The sequence below is a fragment of the Eleutherodactylus coqui genome, chromosome 5 (genome assembly GCF_035609145.1).
Source record: "Eleutherodactylus coqui strain aEleCoq1 chromosome 5, aEleCoq1.hap1, whole genome shotgun sequence".
NCBI lineage: Eukaryota > Metazoa > Chordata > Amphibia > Anura > Eleutherodactylidae > Eleutherodactylus > Eleutherodactylus coqui.
The window spans coordinates 229140687-229149606 of NC_089841.1; the positions used below are offsets into that span (position 1 = coordinate 229140687).

The window sequence follows — 8920 nt, forward strand, 5'->3', positions numbered from 1 at the left end:
CCAATGTGGTAGTATATAAAAATCTATTGTAGTTCTCCCTATTTTTTAGCTGAGGGTTATGATCGCAGTCCATTCCATTCCAATAAGTTACAAGTAGTTTGGGAGACAGGTGCTCGGTGTATAGTCGCTCGATAGACGCTTGGAGAACTTACTGAAGACTACAAACAACGGTTGCTTGTCAGCTTTTCCGTACCGCACTTACTGTTCGCCGTGATACTTTTGTAGGTGGATCTCCATGCAAATTTGTCCGCTAATCGTTCAAATAAGAAAGGGTGTCTCTTTACACCAGACAACTTTTGTCAACCAATGACTATTTTTTAAGTGAGCTGAAATGACTACTAAAGCTAGCAAATGACTAGCAAACAGTGAGAGAATTACCACCTATTAACCTGTTGGTGGCCGTGTTTACACGGACGGGTTTCGCTTGCATTTGTACTTTCCAGTGCTTATTTGGAGGACCGTTGTCCCGTGTAAAGCCACCCTTTGAGCGGTCTCATATACGTCTCTCAGGGTCCATCACAGAGATCTGTACCCCTTACAGGGTGGCATTACTCGTCCTGAAACAATCCCCTCATATACCAAGGATAAAGGCACTTACTGGCGCTCCATGCTGGCGATTTCCTGATTATCTTCTTTCACCTAATAAAATAATCAGTTCAAAAGATGAAATTAAGTAATTGTATTCATATTAAAAAGCAATATACATTAGTGCGGTGTTTTAATAGACCCGCCCAGCTTCTTCCTAGTTAGTAGTCACTGGGCTATAATGTAACACTGCAGCAAACTTGTAGAGATACTAATGGAGGGAAGAAGGGGAGACGTCCGAAAGGTGACATTCCTCCACTCAAAACCTAAAACCAACACTATAGAGCTTCCCGAGTAGTCCCCACACCTGCCTGTAGGAGGATGGCAACAACATGGCCCATTTGCACAAGGTTCTGCCCAAATCTGGTCATTGGAACAAGTCTACTGTATGTGCTTTTGCACATATGCCGAAGATAGCCACAGGTCCCTTATTCACCCGAGAGAGGTCAAAAGAGTTGCCTTTGTGCCCCAGTAGGGGTAGTATACATTGGCATACCCTTTTTTCCTCCTGTCTAGGAAAATGCGGGAGAGAGAGCGCTTGTCTGTACGGACCACCGCAAAGAAACAGATCCATTTTACTTTTTCACATTGTGGCCAATGGGCGACATACAGAATGCTACACAGCAGCATTACAACAAAGCCTTCTGTTGAAGTATTCCCCGATGTAAGACTTGGATGAAAGGTGAAAACACCCCAAACTGATGTAAAGCCATGTACTTTTTTTCTTAATTCTTCTTTATCCCAGCAGAGTAGCTGGACGTGAGGGAGCGGAGGGCTTCTGCTACACATTCATTTTCATGTTATTACTGAAGCTAGCTCTTAATGCACTGTACTCTAATGTACTGTATAGTGATTAGTGTATGGCCCCGAGAATGTGCTCTAACAGATGCTGAACAAGCAGGGGGTTTACAAGGAGACGTTGTATCTGCAGCCAGTAAGCTAATGGCCCTATTATACGGGACGATATCGTTCAGATTCCCGCAGTAACGGCACAGCAGCAAGCATCACTAGGACGAGCGTTGGGCATCGTTCGTCCGACAGCTCATCCTGTGTAAGAGACGACCACAGGCAGAACCATTATTTGATGGATCTCCAATAGTTCTGAAGTACACCATACAGTGGAATGTACAGGTAAAAGGGCTGAGTGTCCTAGAATAGAACTATTATAGTAAGGCTTCCAGACTGGCGTACTGAGGTTTTTGGGTAAATGATTAAGAAAGTAACTTCAAGATTGTGGGGGAACTTTACTTACCAGCTTACGTGAGTTTGCGGACATAAAAAGTAAGTAATTTTTGCACAGGTTACACTTGTGCAAAAAAACTCTCTTTTTGTACCATGTACTTTTTGGGCCCTGCACTTTTTAAAAAGTGGGCATGGTTTAGAAAAGGATCAGGGCCTCACAAGGCTCGTTGGATTTACTATAAGTTACGCCACTATTTGGTGATGGTGTAAATTACAGTGGACACCTATGCCAGCTCATAGCTTATGTAGATTTTATAACCTGGCACATGGACTAACGAGACATGTGCCAAAAGTATTAAAAGGCTTGAGACTCTAAGGCCTCAATCACAAAGGCGTTGTTGTACAGCGTTTAGCGCTGCCTTTTCAGCGCTGCGCTAAACAATGTACAATGCTCCTATTCATTTTAATGGAGCTGTTCACACAAGCGTCAAAATGCAGTGTCTTCAACGCTGTGCATTGGCAGCGATGCATGTTCTATGTTTGGCCGTTTTCAGCCCTGCGTCGCTTATTGAAATGAATGTGCAGCAGTTTCAGCGCTGCTGAAAACGCGGCACAACTTGGTACCATGTTTTTGACAGCAATAAACGCCCTAGCTACACTACCTGAAAGAAAAAAAAAGCTCACCTAGCTTGCGCCATCCGAGTCCATCCCGCTGCTCTCTGGAGCTCCAGGCAGGCTTCTGGGCACTTGCCATGTGCCGACAAAGCATCTTTTGCTAGTAACAGGGTTTCAAGACCTCGCATCCAGCAAGAGATTGCTCTGAATTGTTTCTCGAGCGCTTGCTCAGCCAATCAGAGCCAGCACTCGATGAACCAATCTCAGTCATTCAATGAATGGCTGTGATTGGTGCATCCAGAGCTGGCTCTAATTGGCTGAGCCCACGGTGGCTCAGCCAATCAGAGCAATCTCTTGCAATCTTCAAACCACGTTACTAGCAAACGATGCTCTGTCGGTGCTGATAAGTGCCCAGACGCCTGCCTGGAGCTCTGGAGAGCAGCAGTAGGGACCTGGACAGAGCCAGCTAGGGGAGTATTGATCTTTATCTTTTTGTGTGTTGCAGCTCCAGCACAAAATACCAGAAGAAAAAGTGTTGCATGTAACGTTTTTTCTTTCGGCTAAAAGAAGGGCAGCTGAGCGGAAAGCAAATGGACCCCATAATAGTTAATGGGATCAGTTCAACTCTGTTCGGCCAGGGGATTCCCCTTTCCTGCTCCTCAAACAGAGCAGGAAACTGGAACCCCCGAGCACAGATGTGAAACCCCCCTAATATATTTGTCACACACCACTGCAGGACACTCTTTACTTAGACCGTCGTATAGAAAGCCAGTCCAAGGTCTTGATGGGATTCACTGTTAAAACTATGCAGCAAGATAATCTTTGCTTTGTACCTGTTTCAGTAACTTTTCCCGCTCCTCCTGCGGGGAGCCCATGCTCTTATCTTCTGCAATAGCTTGGTCTCGCCGAGTTTCTAATTCATGAAGCTTCTCATACAGCAGTACGGCCTCCTGTTTGACCTGGGAATGTGTAACTTCCTGAAGGAAGATGCATGCTTATTACAGATCTTACAGAGTTTTATATGACCCAACTGTCTGCAATGTCAGTAGTGGCCAGTAAATAGCAGAAACATGACTCTACTCTGCTGCCCGTCACGGGAAACACATTCATGGTTTTACCAAGCAGCAAAGTAACAACAATATACAGTATAACCATGTCACAGTTCGTTCCTTCACCATCGGGCAGCCAGTTCAATGAGATGGAGTGGTGGCCATTACGGCAAGGGGCCTTGTGAAAGCCCCCAGGACTGCCACTGTAGATTGCCTATAAAGCTATGCCTGTGGCGTGGTTGGATAGCTTGCCCGTCAGATCACGGTATAATGTAATACTACGGTATTACATCATACTGCAGGAGCGATCAAACCTTCTCAAGTTCTTGTCCGTTACGGGTATTAAAAGAAAATGTAAAAAGGAATTTTTAAAAGTTGTACTAACTACTAAAAAAAAAAAAAAGTATAGCAAAAAAAACCAAACAAACAAACTACATAAATTTGGTATTGCAGTATTCGTACTGACCAACAGAATAACGTTATCATGTAATTTTGTACAGTGTGTACCCCTAAGATGCAAGACACAAAGATGGCGGAATTATTTTTCATTTCACTCCACTTTTTGAAAGTTTTTCAGTACATTATACGGTCCATTCCATGTCACCATTGGAAAATACAACTTGTCCTAGAAAGAACTACCCCTCAGACAGCTATATTGATGGATAGATAAAAAAAAGAGTTATGATCTTTTAAAAGTGCGGAAGAAAAAAGAAAAAAAAAAAAAAGTCATATCCTTAAGGGGTTAATCATCGTGTGACTCAACACCCTGGACTAAGCCCAGAAATAGCAGGGATTGAAATCCGTAAATTACAGAGACTGCATTTAACACCATAATATACTCTATATTTTAATGAATGGGTTTGAGGTTTACATGTGCACAGTTGACCTTTAGGCTGTGCTCACACGAATCTCTCGCACGCAGCAAGACAATGACATGCGTACGTGCTGCGTGCCACCAATCCCTGTGCACTATGTTGGTGTGTATGTACACATAATACACGTCAAAATACAGTGAGGGTGGCCTTAGGTGAGTTCAATGTATTAGATTCTCTGCAGAGGAAAATCCACTCCAAAGTCCATGTCAATTTCTGCGTTAAAATCATTGGTGCAGCTTATGATGCGGATCTGCAACACATTTCACCCAATCAACTGAAAGTATGAAATCTGCATCAAAATCTGCATCAAATGGTGGCAATCTACACTACGATCTGCCCAGTGGATGTGGCCTACTACAATGGGCGAGTCCAGGTGTGGAATTCCCAACATGGATTTTCCGCATACAGATTTGAAATCCACAGGCAGAAAAATCCACGCCATAGAGACTGCAGCATGGATTCCTATTCAAAGTAATGGGACGCAGATTTCTCATGGAATTGGCATGGATTCCACAAGAAATTTGCAGCAATATTCTGCGGTGTGAGCATCCCCTTAAAGAACACGTAGCTGGTTTTTTTGCCTAAATATGTCCAAAATTCTGAGCTAATAAATTTCTTAAATCCAAGCTCTGGTCCTGGAGAAACTAAGCATGTAGTGTCAGACTACCGATGTACAACGACGTGACTGCATCAGTCAGTCAGAGCAGTGATGTGGTGATCTTTAGTTGTCCAGGACCAAAAGGGTCACTTCCGTACACATCTGCAGGGAAGACCCAGAAAGGTAAGCACTGTCCTCAGCTGCGGGCAGGGTTGGATTCCACTGCGGGCTCCCGCATGCGGAATCCGACCCACCCGTGGACATGCGACCTAACTCGGTTTATGTGGAAGGCTCTCTTTAAACAAATACATTTCCTGCTTAATAGGTGAGTGTACAAATAACTACATTAATTTAGTACTTACCACTTCCAGAGCTTCTTTCTTCTCATTGAGGGAATCGAGTTCTTTCTGCTGTATCTCCAGCTCCTACAAATATAAGGAAGACTGTAAGGGGTGAGGCCATGCCAGGGTCACAAGTGTTCCTCCAATCCTCTCTAGTACAGTGGGAGGTAAGCTGTCATTACAGATTGTGCTCCTGGCAGGACAGGGCACTGGTACCAGGCTGTAAGAAGGTGAGGAACAAGGTAACATAATGACTGCCAAAACATGCGGTTAGTAAAGTAGTTGTCTGGTTTACAGAACTCGGTTACACATCCTATTCGGGAATTATAAGTTAATAGCGGCAGATCCTCTGTTAGGGTCCTCATCTGTTGCCAAGAGTGGAGGGCAGTTACGAAAAATGTCACTCTTTTTGGGCGCCTGCACACGAGCGGAAATTAACAAACGCAATCCTATGCAGACGGCCGCGATGTGGCCGCGCGAAATCTCGCGCGGCAAACAAATCGCGGCATGCTCTATTTCTGTCACTCACCCGCCGCCGGCTCCGGTCTGCGCATGCGCCGGCTGCCCGGCAAGCCGGCACATCAAACAGCCGGAGCCACGGGCGAGTACGCGCTGGTCCCTGCAGGCGCTCGGGTCGGGTCCCGCTGTGAGAATCCTTGCCGCCGGATCCAACCCGCCCGTCTGCAGGCGGCCTTTCTCTGTGGAGGACCGGTCTTGTATTACACCGACAACTCATGGAGTTAAATTGACTCTGTGCAATGCTTAAAGGGAATTAGTCACCATATGTTTGCAGCCCTCACTGAGAGCACCATACGGTAGGGCCTATAACATGGATTACAGTGATGTCTGCTGTGTGTATCTGTAACACAAGTGTTCTATTTTGGTGAGTACTACGCATTAAAGTAGACTATTGAAGTAAATGGGGGAGTGCAAATACTGCAGGTAATGCACAGAGAATTACGTGGCGTATTTATCTATACAAAAACCCGCAGCAACGGTCGAAAAGCACAATTATGATTTCTGGTTGCATAAATATGCAGCATACTTATGCAACCAAAGTTTGCATACTCCCATGTGAACCGACCCTATAAGGAGATCAACCAATGGCAGAAGAGCAAGAAGAGGAGTGGCTTTTAGCTACTGAAAGCACATCTCCACTGCTCAGTACTGCTGTACACTTCCCTACACAATGATTTTATGTTTGTGTGTGTTACAGACATTTATAAACCAGACTATACAGTTCTATGCAGTCTACACGACACAGCTCACATGGCATAACAGCAGCAGGCTACTCCCACCAGTTCTGAGAGGACAATCAGAGGCAAAGAATACAGAATAAGTCATATAATGGCCAGAAATGGTGTTACCCTCATGTACACAGCACCTTAATAAAGTCATCTGAAAAGTTAGCACCTTTAAAAGCTGCTCATTCTTTGCTTTCATGGTGAAGTACATAGCTTGCTTCTCCTCTGGCATATTTTTAATAATGTCCTCCGCCGCTCGTTTCTCATGTTCGATGTCCTCCTCCACAGCTCGAATCTGATCTTCTTTTCTGTAACACAATAAAACAACCATGAAGTTTACATACTGATAAAAAGAATGAGAAATATGTCAGTGAGTGTGCTGGCAAGATAACATCCTCACAGCCTGTTATCAACTACAGATACAAACCTTCGTCTGGCGCGCGGTTGTGATTGTATTAGATGATATTCGCAAAAACTGATTGACTGTACAGCACTCAATTAAGGGACCACTAAAATAGCGCTACCGGGATCCAGATCATATCGGGAAATTATCTTTTCTTCAAGCAGCAGAAACCTAGACAAACCTCATGACCATACATCCCATAAATCCCCCCACGCAAGGACAACCGGAGTGCGCTTCCCATCACTTCTGTCCAGTTTTCAAAGTTTAGCATAAACTGGGGCTGTATGCTGAGAAAATCTCTGAAGGAAAATAGTCCTGCGCCATTATGGAAGCCGGGCAGCTAGATAGGCCAGAACCAACTACTGGGTTTACGATGATCAAAAGTCCTTCATTTTCCACATTGGTGGATTTTTGTAAATTGATTGTTCTCCACAGCCAGATTCTTGAATGATGATCATTGGAGCCATTTCCAACAACTTGAAGCAATCACCGCTGCATCAAGAATATCTTAGTGAGCCAAAGACGTTTCCACTGATCTAATGAGTGCGCCAATAGTTTTTGCCGTTGGGGCAGTTGTCAGTCTAGGGGCGTGCATGAATAGATATTTCCCACAATATGAACGACTTGCCGATTGGAAATGAATTGTAAGGTAAGTATTTTTTCTGATGACGGTAAAGTACAAGTAAATGTGATAATAATCGCAGTGTCCACCAGTTTCGACTGAGAACATTTTAGACGCATGAACGATAAATGTCCAGATAGATAGGGCAGACTGAAGCTGGTCACGCATATATGGTCAGAATGCGGCCAACCAACCTCACATTGGATTATTCGAACGAAGACTCCAACCAGAGTGCCAGATTAGGGAAATCCTTTGAGAGAAATGTAAATCAACAGTTTGGGTTTATGTACCATAGCAAATGATTGGTGATATTTTCCTAATCATGAGATCATACATGTGTAGTTTCAGTCGAAATAGCCAAAAAAAGTCCAGTATAACAGATCACATTTTTGTCAGTGTGTCATTGGACATCATAATGGATCTTTTGCATACAATTTTCAAATATGGTCAGTCAAACTCATGCAATTAATTAGACTTTTATCTTGTGTTTTCCAGGGATTCACCATTGTGGAACTATCCTCAGGATAGGTCAAGAATACTTGATGGACTGGGGGTCCGCTGAGCAGGACTGCGGCTGATCAGGTACCCATTGTTAGCGCCACAACACACGGGAACAGGGCGGAAGCTGATGCTCCAACCCCTGTGTAGTGGCCAGTGCTTGTAACTGCAAGTACAACTATGATTGACTGTAATAAGAACTACAATTACAAGTACCGGCCACTCCACGGGGGGCGGAGCTAAGTGCTTCCACTCTGTTCCCCCGTGTGTTGTGGCGGTGATGGCAGACGCCTGATCAGCTGATCGCGCTGGGTGCCAAGCAGCGGACCGCAGCCAATCAACTATAGGTGCCCTATGCTAAGGACAGGTTATCAATAGTATTTCTCTGGAAAATCCCTTTAAGCCAAGTTCAATCAGCGTTGTGGCATTCTGTTTTCCTATTCCATGATTAGAACAGTAAAGCGGGATGCCATCTAGGGACAGAGCCATCCTATGAGGGAAACAAGTGGCGCACTATGGACCCATTGACTATAGTGGGGTTGGTCAAACTACCATCTCATGCTGCCGTACATTTCTCTTGAAGTCACCATGTATGGAGCAGGAAATACCTCTATCTATCTAAATCCGTTTAGTCAGGCTGACTCTCGGACCCTTTACGGATCGGTGATCTCCACGCGGTTCTGTTTTTTACGGCTTCTTTCAGTTCGATCATTTGCATGTTGGCGTTGGCTTTGATAGTATGAAGCCAGCACGTTCTTTGGCGGTCAGATCTTCGTTTACCGTTGACCCCTCCAAGCCTAATCAAGTTTTCTAATGAACTAGCTTGCATTATGTGGCCGAAGTATAAGACTTTCGTAATTGTGCCCTCCAAAAAAAATGTTGATTGTATGCGGTCTAGGACTCTTTTG

At 44.5% G+C, this 8920-nt stretch overlaps 1 protein-coding gene across 1 annotated transcript in view; it reads right to left on the bottom strand.

Annotated features, from left to right (window-relative positions):
• IFT74 (intraflagellar transport 74) overlaps positions 1-8920 on the bottom strand; it is an 84319-nt gene that overhangs the window by 35493 nt on the left and 39906 nt on the right. Inside the window, exons 9-12 of the mRNA XM_066604297.1 lie at positions 6659-6797; positions 5267-5329; positions 3216-3359; positions 599-639 (exon numbers count right to left, since the gene is read on the bottom strand). Of these exons, the coding sequence (XP_066460394.1) occupies positions 599-639; positions 3216-3359; positions 5267-5329; positions 6659-6797 (387 nt within the window). The remainder of the gene's footprint in view (positions 1-598; positions 640-3215; positions 3360-5266; positions 5330-6658; positions 6798-8920) is intronic.